At 42.0% G+C, this 12,578-nt stretch overlaps 2 protein-coding genes across 4 annotated transcripts in view; both read left to right on the forward strand.

Moving 5' to 3' along the window:
• Positions 1 to 3,365, forward strand: part of LOC100748979 (venom carboxylesterase-6) — a 9,038-nt gene extending 5,673 nt beyond the window's left edge. The window contains exons 5-9 of one of the 3 annotated variants that reach the window (XM_033323833.1): positions 405 to 570; positions 699 to 889; positions 1,631 to 1,917; positions 2,027 to 2,232; positions 2,309 to 3,365. In XM_033323833.1, the coding sequence (XP_033179724.1) occupies positions 405 to 570; positions 699 to 889; positions 1,631 to 1,917; positions 2,027 to 2,225 (843 nt within the window). In that variant the 3' untranslated portion in view covers positions 2,226 to 2,232; positions 2,309 to 3,365. Of the gene's footprint in view, positions 1 to 404; positions 571 to 698; positions 890 to 1,630; positions 1,918 to 2,026 lie in introns of all 3 variants that reach the window. The other 2 variants (XM_003493716.4, XM_024371301.2) reach the window with 2 other exon arrangements.
• A 100-nt stretch (positions 3,366 to 3,465) lies between these two features.
• Positions 3,466 to 5,896, forward strand: LOC105681550. Its single transcript, XM_033323884.1, has 3 exons — positions 3,466 to 4,707; positions 4,838 to 5,149; positions 5,344 to 5,896. Exons 1-3 carry the CDS (start codon positions 4,558 to 4,560, stop codon positions 5,803 to 5,805), a joined length of 924 nt encoding a protein of 307 aa, XP_033179775.1. The 5' UTR covers positions 3,466 to 4,557; the 3' UTR covers positions 5,806 to 5,896.
• The last annotated feature ends 6,682 nt before the right edge of the window (positions 5,897 to 12,578 follow it).

Below are 12,578 nucleotides of genomic sequence, written 5' to 3' on the forward strand. Positions count from 1 at the left end.
TTTGTCAATACCACCTAATGACAAAATCCGCGATCGCTTAGTTGCCAACTCGATATAAGTGGAATTCAATGCATAGTGCGGCGAGGTTCTCGCGCGTATCTCGCAAACCAAACGAATCCACCGGTCGCGTACAAGAAAACGTAGACGAGAAAGTTCAAGATATTCTACGATTACCCAAAAATCATGGAAATCAAGGGATAGGCGGCGTTTCTACAGCTCCGCTCGAGTTATCGTGGCGATATCGAGTTATATGGAGAACGGTGAAAGCGAGGATCCAACAAAATCTATGTATAGCATCCGTGTCACGAAATCTAGAATAACGTTGTAAGAGAATTTTGGGAACCGAATTTCGGGAATCGATATACGGACATTGTAAAAGTCGACTGTTTCTATTTCTCTGTTAGGAATTTTCTTACTGTCCGGTGATATACTTCAAACCTGCGATCGAACCTGTTCACCCTGGTGCATTCTTAACGGAAGATCCCGTAGTTACGTCGAGGAACGGCCGCTTATCAGACATTCCGTGGATGACAGGAATTATGTCCGAGGAGGGATCGCTCATAGTACCAGGTACTTTCGGGCTAAGCGCACGACTCGTTTTCTCTCGTTCCACGTTAGATCTTTAACGTTATTTCCCTTCGTGAAACTTTACGACCGATATAATTGCTCGTTTTCTTTTCTTTTTCTTTTTTCATTAGGATTGTACGGACGAGACAACGGAGAATTGGTTAAGAAGCTGGACGAGAATTTCTTGGATCTCGCTCCGATGACGTTGGTGTTCGACGAAACGTGTCGTAAAGGCGAAGAGAAACGCGTGGCCGCCGAAATCCGCAAGTTCTATTTCGATCAGGCTGCCATTGACAATTCCACGCGATTCCAGCTGATCAACGTGAGTTCGCCGCGAAACTTACGCGTTCGAATAAAGTAGAATTTGCGACGAAGGTCGTCGAACAAACGCGTCGACGTTCTGAACAAGTTTTTCCTAGACGTATAACGAGTGGTCGATTTTACTTTCAAAGTTACGCGAGAACGAACGCGTTGGATATCATAGCGGCCGTGCTCGGCTGTCAACGTGTTGTGTACTCGTGAATTTTGACAACGTTCTTTTAAATATTTGCATCTGTATAAATTATGAAAAAAGGCGATAAAAAGTTCAGTCGTTGAATTTCAAATACGAAGAAGTAGGTAGTGACTCGCGTAAATACTTGTCGATACGACCACATCTGCGCGCACGCAGACGAATCGCAACATCTAATCTTCAACTTTGTATAAAGTAGAAAAAGTTGTTCAGAATTCGGCGACCGATGTTATTCGACGTTATTCGCCAACTCTATCGAAGTTGCTATTTTTCCATCGGTCCTGGCAATTAGCTCGTCTTTCGATATATTCGCTGCTCCGAAATCATCGACGTATACAGCTACGTTGCAGCGAATTTTTTACTGCCGCAACGAAGACCGCCGGATACGTCGTGCTACGAAGATGCAGATATCATGCCAGCTACGATGTTTGTTCGAGTCAAAGTAGATTTAGCAAATCTTTCGACCGATACGTTCGTAACGTCCTACGATTAATTTCGGGGCAAGCGATAAGTTGTTCCTGCTCGTCGTAATCGTTCGAATATTTTTAACAGATGTTCAGCGACGCTTGGTTCACTCACGCGGCTCGCACTTCGGTGCGCAACTATCTGGAGAAGCAGTCTTCTCCCGTGTATTATTACTATCTGTCGTACAGAGGAAGCGCGTCCTTCAGCAGGATATTTGGCGATGTTAACAATAATTACGGAGTATCTCACGCGGACGAACTTCAGTACCTGTTTCCTGTCGGAGAACAATTATTCAAGGATATACCGCTGAGCGAGAAGGACCTCGAGATGGTGGACGTTCTCACGAGCCTTTGGTACAACTTTGCGAACTCCGGGTAAGTATTTCCGATACGATCGCGCGATAGAAATAATTTGTCGGCTATCCGTTAGATCGTTGTTTGGAAGATGCGATATCGAGCGCTGAGAGACTAATTAATATTGCAGCAATCCTACGCCGGAAGTGTCGGAGCAGATACCGATCAAATGGAAACCGGTTAGAACGCAGAATCTCGAGTATCTTCACATAGGACAAGACGACATTCGGATGTCGGAGAATCTTCTGCGGGAGAGAATAGACTTCTGGCAAACTTTACCGGTGCGAGCGGATTTTGACACCCAACGTCAATGGAAAGACGAATTGTAAAAAAAAAGTACGTGTCGCGAAGAATCGTAAAGTTGAACGCCCCACCGGATGCGGTACGACGTAAATTGTATTTCTGTTCTCAGGTACTTTTAAAAATCACGGGCGCGATCGTATCGCACGATCGTATTTGCATCGGAGTCACGCAAAATTGTCGAAGGTCGATACTCTACCATCGGGAACGATCTTGCTTCAGCATACAACGAACGATTTTACGTACAATATATGCTTTTAATATTCATGGTTGTACAAAAAAGTATACGTACATGATCGTAGAAAGATTCGTGATCGCTATCGCTATACACTTTTTTAATACGTAACTCCGCAGCTATGTTGCATCTCCGCTACGACGTTTCGTCCGTCGACGTTCTATCTGCAGACCAGTGTTTTCCATTTTAGAAAATAAGTATAATTGCGTTCGAGTTGGAAGATTTTCAGCGGAGTGAAACAACGAGAAAAGCAAACGGCGAGAGTCAACGTTAGAAACGTGGATCGTTGGAAGGAAAATACACTGAACGCGTAGCGGTATATGTCCTACTCTTTCTTTTTCGCTTTCTTTCGCTTCTTGTCGGCCTTGATTCGATCGTTTGCTCGTTTCTCCTCGTACGTGGGACTAAGCGCCATTGGTAATTGCAACTTTGGTCGTGACACTCGAACAGCCATACAAGCTATAGAATAATTTTCCGGATGACAGTGTCCGAAAACTTTGAATTTGCTCTTCTCCTTGTGTAAATGTTCGTACGGTATTTCATAGAGCGTTTGGAAATTTAACCTCCTGGCTGAAAGTATCGGATCGCGTTGACGCGTTATCTGAAAGACGACGCGAACCGCTTGGTCGTTGTCGCGAAACGGCCGACGAAACGAAACGTACCGATGGTCTGGGCAGCTCCGGAAGTGAATTGTCCGGCGCAAGCGGTCGCGAGGTAACTCGCTCGAGCCATGCAAGAACGTACCAACGCGGTACCGATGCCATTATTCTGATGCTCGGGTTTTACACAGAGGATGTCGATCCATACGAGTCCGTCCACGTTCATTATTTCGTGCGTCCGAGCCTTGGTAGTGACGTAGCCTTTCAACGTCATTACCTGACGCAACGTCTCTCCTAGCTACAAACGGAAAACTATTTATCGCTACGTTTTCTACAAAAAAAAAAAGAGGACATGGTAAATATAACAGCTAAACGATAAATTGGTAAATGTGAAATCTCTGTTTAAACCGAGAGCGAACCCATCGGTCCTTTGGTAACCTCGAACGACGATATTCGTAGATTTGCTGAAACGCGACGTTAATTACGGTTAATCGTTCATCGACGATTTCTATGCTTACTAAGACGTGTTTCACGATGCTGTACAGTTCCTTCTTGATGTACCATTGAGATTTTTCGAACATCGAGGCGACGAGTACACCTACGAGATCGTTGGTTCCCTCTTTAATTGCACAGAAGCTAATCATACTTTCCATATGCTTGAACACCCCGTTCATGAACATTTTCATGGAGACGGCGTCGTCGAACAAACCGACGGCCTTAAGCAGCGGTTCCGCTCGACAAAAATAGGCCTGAAACACGCGTAATTCTAATCTGATTCGCTCTAATCCGAAGCGTTCGCCATATTCGTGCAATTTCTTTGAAATATCGGTGTTTTAAGGTGCACAAGAGCAAAGGAAGTTATTTCCATTTAGAATAACGAGCGTACGACATAGTATAGGGTGATCGGTGCGATCGAGTAAACATTTGCTTCGAAATTTACGGATATCTTTTAAGCGTAATAAACTGTACTTCGGGCGGCGATGTACTAGTACAAAGTGGAGCGTTTGCATGAATCTGTTTAACCGAAGGTCGACGATCCGATAGCCCGCCGACAGTCTCTGCCACACCATAGACGCGTCCACCGTGTACGGATCGTCCTTCTCCTGTAACTTTCTGATCGCCAGGATACGAAGATTCAGCGAAAAGAAATCGCTTTCCTTGATCGAGCTGCGCCTGCGAGACTCGATCGAATTGTCTCTCGCACTTTGTCTCTTGGCAAACATATTACGATGAAACTGAAAGAAACTGTCCGAAGGATATCTCTGATAAAGGAATTTCAATTGGAAATTTTCAACCGTTTCGCACGCACGAATTTCACCTAACGCTGCTTCCAAACTTCCCGACGATTCTCGACTTTGAAGTTGTTCCCTTATCGAATCCTCGGCTCGACGCATTCGTTCGTAGACACATTCGGAATTTCTATATCAACGCGTTACGCGATCTTCGTTTCTTTTCTCTACGAAATGCGAGTTTAAGTTAACCGCAGTACGCTCGTCGTGTACCGAATCTGCAGGATATCGGCTACCTATGGAAATGGACGCGATCGAGGAAAAAGACGAATTCGCGTTGGCAGTGGAGACTCGGATGAAAGCTCCTCTCGAATGGCACTCGTCGGCCGAATGTAGAATATCGGACTTGAGGGAATCGCAGTACGACGAAGCTTTGCGTCTGATCAAAGTTTAGCTACGAAACGAAATCATGCAGCGTACGAAGCCGTGCAGATTCGTCGCGCAACCTTTTTTACCACCTTCGTATCCGGTTGTAAGTGTCTGGTCTGAGAGGTTGTAGCGTCGTCCGATTTCCACAGCGCCACTTCTTTCGCGACGAGCCTATGTGCAAGGCGTCCTCGTTGCTCCGAGATGAAACGTCGGTGAACGGTTACCTGGAGCTCGTAAGAACGTGGATGAAGGACACGACAAGCCTGATCGCTACCAGTATGAAATCTGGGCGTGTGGTTGGAACGGTTGTCGCGCGAATTAACAGCGACCCTGAGAAAACCGACACTTACCATCGTGTGCAGGTACGATCGCGATTTGCGCCGCGAAAGGCGAACGCGTTGGCGATAGCCTTCCAGCGAAGCTTCGACGGGGCAAAAACCTCGAGAACGAATCCTCTTACTTAACGCGTTTTTAACGAGTGCCACGCCGCGATCAACGACGGAACGCAACGCGTAGCTGCGGAAATTGTGGAAAGAGCGAAAGAAATTTTGCGAAACTCGAAAATTCCTGCCAATGATTCCACGCGATTTTTTTTATATTGCAAGAAGAAATTTTAGTCTAAGGATTCTAACGGGGATGCGTTTCTATCGCGTAGATCCTGCAAGGAGAGAGTCTGCGCAAGATCATGCATCTGCTGAATACGTTGATCAAGCAAACGAACGCGCACAAAACGTTCGATCAGCAGGAGTATTACTGCGTATACGTTCTCTGTGTACATCCGTCTTATCGAGAGAAAGGCGTGGAGATCGCGTTGCTGAACGCTTGCGTGCAAGTTGCGGTGTCTTTGAGAATACGGGCGATCGGTGGCCTTTTCACGTGCGGTGCCAGTCAAGCATGGGCGCGCAGCGTGGGCTTCCAACTTCTTTCCGAGATTCGTTACAGTTTATGGATTCTCGACGATCGAATCGTCTTCGACGATCCAGGAAGGGGAAATTACTCGGCCGCTATGATGGGCAAGTTGATAGCGCCGGAAGAAGAATCGGAGGATTCGAAGGAAGGCGAGGTATCGTCCGTCGATACAACGTCGAAACAAAGAAACTCGCTTGGCTGCAAGTAGAATTGTTATCGTACTTGCTGAAGCAAAATTCTAACGTAAAGGTAGACTCGTGTACGTATAAACGATTAAAAATGGACGTTCAGTTGCAAAAGAAAATCGTTGTTTCGATGGAAAAATGTAAAGGAGATTATTTCGTTTGTATTTCGTAGCCATGTTTTCTTCCTAATTTTCTGGTCAAATTTAGTTTCCATTTCGACCGTCATCTATGGGGAACAGCAATTAATTCCAACATAGAAATTCTTCAACGATTCCAATCGAAAACTCCAAGATCCTTGATAGATGCACCTTGATATGTTACCAACGAATACATCGCGACCTCAAGATACCCACGATCAAAGAAGAAATATCCAAATTCAGTAATAGATATAACGTAAGAGTTAACAATCGCCACAATTCACTGGTTACTCAATTTTTTGACACGTCGAATCAGATCCGCGGGCTAAAAAGACATTACCCTTTAGATTTAAGCGCTAGATTCTACTAGAATCGAATAACGATAAACACTTATTAAACACGACATAGTACCACGCTAGAAAAATTTACTTATAATTCTCAATGAGAATTGATCGTAAAATTCATCCAAGTAAAAAAAAAATAATTTCGATGATCACGACTGTAATCTCGTGAACCAGGACGCGGTGTTCGGCTATTGACCAAATACGGAATTCGCGTTCTCGAAATAGGAAACCTACATTACCAACGATCGATGTTCATTTTCATTAAACGACTATGAACAAGGATTCTGAGATGGCGGTACCAGCGAACCCAGCTGCACCGACACCATTTTCCGGGAATTTCCCGGGAGTGTCTTTTGGACACCCTTTCTCCCTTTATCCCCTCCCTTACGTTAGTTTCGAATTCAGTATGCGAGGGATCGAGAGTTCACCCCACGTGAAGGGTAGCTTTGTGGAATGGAGTTTCACCCTATAGGATGGGGAAACCATAATGCCGCCCAGGCAAAGCCGCGCCATTTTGTAAATCAAAGGACCAAAGGGACACGATGAAAATTCTCTGCTTTCCAGAATATTTTCCACCATATCTTTCGTAACGTTCGATTAATTCTATTCGTAATCAAAATTTGCGAGAACGGCGAAACTGTGTTTAACGCCGATTCCAAGTCCAAACTACGATCGTCGCGCCTGCGTCGCCAGTCAATCATTTTCTACGTTTGCAAATCGTCCTTACAAATCGTAATATTTCGTTTAACGATACGTCACCCTGTTTAACAGGATCTTTAGCCGAGGCGTACGATAAAACTTTGGTCAATAGATTTCCATCGGTTAGAAAGAAATTCAAAGTTTCATCGTCGTCTTCTCTCTCGTTTTTCGCGCTCCTCGCTTATATTATTTTACAACTTTTCGCGCATAACTTTACGATCGTATCTGTTCGAATTTTGACTCAACCATCGACGTATTCAACGTCTCTCGGTCTTTCATGAAATGAAACACCAGTGGATACGAAATTTGTGGTACTTTCGAAATATATGCGTTGGTCGTTACAGATCGTCGCCTTAGCCTGTTTCTAGTATTAAAGAAAAAGAAAATTGCGACCTTTTTTAAGGAATTACGAGTAGAAATGGAAAGAATACGATTTTTAGCGAAATCACGAAATAAACGATCCGGTTTCTGACGAAATACTTATCTTCCTATTTTCAGACACGCTTATCTAACTATTCTTCGCTATTTAATATTTTGTAGCAGGTCGCTTACGTAATACGAAGATTCGATTTACTATTATCACCCACTTTTACAGTGTTTTCTTATCGGTAACGTTATAATCTTGCTTTATCTCGAACGAAATTCTAACTGGATCTATCGAGCAAAATTGTCGATGAATCTTTCCTTCGTTGCAGACTAGTCGCGGAAAATTTATAATACGATGAACGAGTTTAACGCATAGCAACGTAAATATAATATGGTTAGAAACCTAAAGGACAATTTACAAAAATAAGATCGACAAATAGCAGCTAGAAGTAAACTTTATATAATTAAAATTGTATATCGTTGTACGAAAAATTGCATCGATCGAATAGCATCGGTTTTTTCGTGCGTATACGACGTAAAATTAAATACGCGCCATGAAACCTAATATATATCGATATATTTGTCAAGTATTCGTGCGAAAAGTGCAATTGCGAATTTCGTTGTTCGTATTTCCACGTCCCATTCAGTGGCGCCATCTGCAGTTCGCGAAGTTTGCGAATCGCGCTTTCCTTACCGCCATTTTCTTTTGCCACGCGATTAATCTCTTTCGAATTTTTCCCACTAAATTACCAACAAATATCACGAAATGTTTTTCCCACCAGACGGCGCGCCTGTCGGATATCCGATTTAATTTTTTCCCACGAATTTAATCGTGAGAAAATTTACGGCGTTCGCGGTATCATAGAAAAGCAATTACGCGAGAACAAAGACGAAACGAACGACGTACGAATAATCGTCGGGCGTTCTACTCGATTTAATAAAACATTCCAGAGAGAATGCGACACTTAGGCTCGAGGAAGGAACGCGATTCCGATCGACAACGAAGGTTAACTAAGGGCTCGTAGTGTTCGGTTATTAAGACTCGTTCGACTAACATTCTAACGACTGTTCGCTGAAAATTCTTTCGGTCGCGCGATCGTCGTAAAAGCAAAGATTCCATGTGGTAAAATCTTTGAAAAAACGTATACCGTTTATTTATTAGTCGGTTACAGTTGGCTCAAAATACAAAATTTCATTGTTACCGTACGGTGCCCGAAATTTCGATAAAGTCGCTATACACGTTTTTTTTTCATTTATTTTTTATTTATTAAAATTTACAATCAATTCTCGCATTGAGAATTTTCAGTAACACGTTCGAAGGGTATTTGTAGGATACGCTGCAAATGGCAAAATCGAAAAACGTCGATTTTTTTTATTGCTAAATGTTTTATCGTACATACTGATGATAATATCGTGGAATAATACTAATATGCCACTTCCCTTTATAAATAGTTATTAACAATGCCAGAAAATGGTAACATCGCCTCTATAGAAAAAAAATGTAGGTTCCAATAAACGTTGGTTGATTGTTTTTTGACTTGTATCTATGTCGTCTGTCTAAACGAACGAAAGATGCAGTTTTCCTCGTAACGAGAGACCTAAACGCTAGATTCAATTAGTTATTTAAATTAAGTAATATTTACTTATTTATAATACTTACAAATTATAATTATCTATAATAAGTATTAATTTGTTATAAGTAATTAGCCATGTCACTGCCCCATGCCAGAAAAAATTACTGAAAATTCTCAATGCGACAGTCGATTGTAAATTTAAAAAAAAAAAAAAAAACGAGAGAAGCGACACAGGATTTTCTATAAACGCGCTTTACTTTTTCACGAATTTCGACCGTACTGACGCGCACAGCCAAAAAATTCTACCAAATGTCCAAATTGGATAAATTGTGAATGTAAACAACTAAATAAAAAAAAAAAAATACTGACGCATAAGGTTCCTTTTCCTCTTGAAAAGCTAGTTTCTTTGTACTTACAGATTTTTCTACGGGCATTTCTCATATTTTTAAAATCTTACAGTTATTCCTACGTATTATTTTGGAAAAACTAGAAGAGAAACGTGTGTGTAAAAATGGTGTTGATATCGTTCGCAGAAGGAATCGAAGATAATAATTTTATTTATCGACACGAAAACGCTTCGGTTCGCACGTCCAGACACGAAAAACGGTGGTTGCGCCAAAATAATTGCAATGTTTTAACATGGCCAGGTCGTTTGCCAGATTCCATGGAAAATAAATAAAAAAGTTTGTCATTTGCGGGCAATGAAATTAAATTAGCGAATTATCGAACGCGGTAAACGAAACGTGGACGTCTATCGATAAGAAACCTTGACAAGAAAATTTGTTGGAAAATTTGATTTCGTCAAAGGCAAATAGCATTTTTCACGTAAATCGAAAAAATGACAGCTACTCGAGCTATCGATATGAAAACAGCGAAGAAATTGTCGTTGATCTCTATTTTATTCGACTTTATTTCAGATTTTATAGAAAATTGCCACTGGAAGGGAGCAATCGTAAGATTTTATCGAAAGATATGGATGGTTTCGTGGAAATTTCGCCGATTGTACGTACGATACGATAGAAAGTTTCTAATAATTGAAAATTGTCGTACGACAACTAAGCGTTTCTCTGTTCGCTTTCGTGCAAGATACAATCTACGATAAACTGTGAAACTTTCTGTAATTCTTTGCTTCTTTAAAAAAAATATCGCTACTTTTCTGTTGAAATAATACTATTATTACTATTATTATTATTATCATCACCACCTAATGACAAAATCGGCAATCACTCGGTTACACAATATCTAACGTTTTATTAAATACAAAATTTATATAGAACAAAATGACAATTTTATACGTAACATAATAACTCGAAGTATTGACGAACAGCGCTCTATTCTCTTGCATATCTCGAAGAGAAATAAATTTGTTTTATTGCACATTCGTTCGTTCGACACATACGCGATGCGCTCGTCTCATGGCGTTTTCCTTTTGTCTTCCTCTCTTTCACTCCTCGCCCCTGCAATACAGACGTACGCGCGTCTATTTTCCAACATTTTCAAACAGATACGCTATGGATATTTCGATATTCGATTCCAATGAAACGTGTTAGGCGTAAAAAAATTCCTCTGGCTTTCGTCCATTTGCACTTTCGATGGCAATTTACAGAAAGAAGCTACAAGGAGAGACGAGAAACATTAAAAGGATGTTACATCAAACGAACACGCACTTCCTCCTTTTCCACTGTGTACGTTCTCGTCAGATTTCACGTCGCGTAATTTCCTTCTTCTCTCCTTTTCGCAGGTGAAAACCGTCAGGCTCGCTTCTATCGATAGAAGGGTCGTTCTTTCGCTTTTAAGTCTAACCCACAACGTCTACGTTTTCGTCCTTACTCCGGGATCGGTCTTTCTTTAGCGCTTTGAAGAAGCAAACGCGTAAAAATTGGTCCGAACCTATAGAGGTAACTGGAGGCGTTGCCACTGGCAACCGATTGTACAAGACACGTAAGAAAATTGTAGAAGACCCTCTTGATCCCTTTTCGGCGAAACTTTGCTGGAATTTTTGCCGATCGTATCACTTATCTTTCGACAAGCTCGTTAGGAGAAATCGTTGAAGAAAAAAACAACCTATCGAACCTTGGTTCGCCGAACGTCGTTCGTAAATCGTTTTCGTAATTTCATTGTGAGAATCGTCAAGGTTCCGAGCAATTACACCATGTTTTTGGACAACATCGGTTCGAAGGAAAATTCTCTGAACGTAGAATTTCGCGTGAAATATCGATGAAAGAGCATCTGCCGCGTGAAACTGCGTAATTTTTCTTTCCAGGCGAGACACGCTTTTCTTCAACGCGATAAATCTTCCAATCCAAATGGAAATTAACTTATAACGATATCGTAACAAGTAGCGTCTAAATACTCGAAAATGTCAGCTCTACGTGCAATTTATCTTACTTGTTAAATATTTACGTGATACCGCGCAAGAAGGTTCAGAGTTGGGAGCCTTTCGCGATTAAACGTTACGTTTCCTTCTCGTTGAGAAGAAATTAAGCGACTTGTAAACGTAAAAATACTCCCTGAAATGTTGTTTCTATCGAAAATGATAAATCGGCACGTCCTAAACGTCGTAAGAACGTTAGTATCGCCGATATTACGGTGTTCTGTAGAATATTCCATAGATGCAATACGATATTCCGTTGACGATCATTACAATGGAAACGCGATGTAGATAATATTAGATATCGGTGGATCTGTACCTATTTTTTCTTCGTAAAATGATAACCTGTTACCGTGTCAGAAGACGTCTCATAGAAATATGTAAATTTGGTAAAAAAATACACGGAATACGAGTGGAAAAGTTTTCTGCAAGAACTAGACGAAGAAGGTCACGAACTGCAATGGAAATAAAATCCATTGTTCGAGGCCGCTTTTGAGAGACATGAGCCACGATTTCCGGGAGCGAGAAGGAGGGGGGGCCAACGACCCTTCGCATTGGGTCGAGAAAATATAAGCGAGGTCGATATTGAGAACACGAGGAACGTGAAAAGAGGGGAACGTCCCCCGAAAAGCCCTAATGTGTTCCATGAGTTTTCCAGGAGGCACGACGCCATGGAAATCGAGAACGTCGATACGTCCAAGTATTCGAATAAACGTTGCATCGAACGTTTCGTATTTTCACATCGTTTCTTACTGCGAATTCCTGTACGTTTAAAAGCGTGCGTACACCTCTTCGTATTTAGTCGATCAAACGTTTGCTTCGAACGAAATCGCCTAATCGTCTGACTTAAATAAACGGATGAAACAACGTTACGGCGATCTGCTAGAAAATCGTATCGATATATCATTTTCGAAGGACACGTGCGGTCCTAATTAATTGTTATTCCGATGTTCTCACGGGGACAGCATCGGCCGAGCATCGTCGCTTTTCAATATTTTTTTTTTCTCACGGGACCACGTATACGGGGAAGTTGGACGAAACAAGCTTCTCTATTGGTACGGTGAAATAAATTTTCTCATCGATGGCGAATCAAAGCTCCCTCGGAGCAGTGACCCAAATCCGAAAGGGGGTAACGACCCCGAGAGAGCCGGCAATCGCCCCCTGGTCGAATCCGTTTGTTCCCCGTTCCTTCTCTATTTCTCTCCTTTTTTTCTCTCTATTTTTTCTTTTTTCTTTCTTTTTTTTTTTTTTGTTTTCGATTGCAAATGGCGACCGCTCTTTGAATGTCGACTGTCTCTCTCTCTC

This window comes from Bombus impatiens, unplaced genomic scaffold, assembly GCF_000188095.3.
Source record: "Bombus impatiens unplaced genomic scaffold, BIMP_2.2 scf_1275, whole genome shotgun sequence".
In the NCBI taxonomy this organism is placed as follows: Eukaryota; Metazoa; Arthropoda; class Insecta; order Hymenoptera; family Apidae; genus Bombus; species Bombus impatiens.